Raw genomic sequence first — 371 nt, forward strand, 5'->3', positions numbered from 1 at the left:
GGGCTGCCCCGCGGGCCGCGTCCAGCACCTGCGGAGGGGACCACGGCGTTGTCAGTGCCGAGTAGAGTGGGCAACCAACCAGTGGGCACCCACCCACCTTCCCGGCACGCGGCAGCCCGGAGCTGCTCCCAGCGGCACACACTTACCCGGACCTCGCCGAGGAGGCAGGTGAAGGTTGTCTCCTGTGGGCTGGGCTGGTGGCGGGACACAAGCAGGGAGAGGTCTCGCAGGCTGCAGTCCTGCAGGTCCAGTTCATAGCACCTGAGAGCCAAGGGGCAGAGCAAACACGGTGCTGGGGGGCCCTGGGGTGCCCCCAGCCATGCACCAGCACAGGCCGCTTGCAGGGCACTCACCGGCTGGGCGCGCTGTGT

The 371-nt window shown here is 69.5% G+C and overlaps 1 protein-coding gene across 1 annotated transcript in view; it reads right to left on the reverse strand.

The window, feature by feature from the left end:
• The window catches only part of ENGASE (endo-beta-N-acetylglucosaminidase), a 6,373-nt gene that overhangs the window by 2,873 nt on the left and 3,129 nt on the right, over positions 1-371 (reverse strand). The window contains exon 10 of the mRNA XM_010008671.1: positions 98-261. Coding sequence (XP_010006973.1) covers positions 98-261 — 164 coding nt within the window. The remainder of the gene's footprint in view (positions 1-97; positions 262-371) is intronic.

Source organism: Chaetura pelagica, unplaced genomic scaffold, assembly GCF_000747805.2.
Source record: "Chaetura pelagica isolate M959 unplaced genomic scaffold, ChaPel_1.0 scaffold962, whole genome shotgun sequence".
NCBI lineage: Eukaryota > Metazoa > Chordata > Aves > Apodiformes > Apodidae > Chaetura > Chaetura pelagica.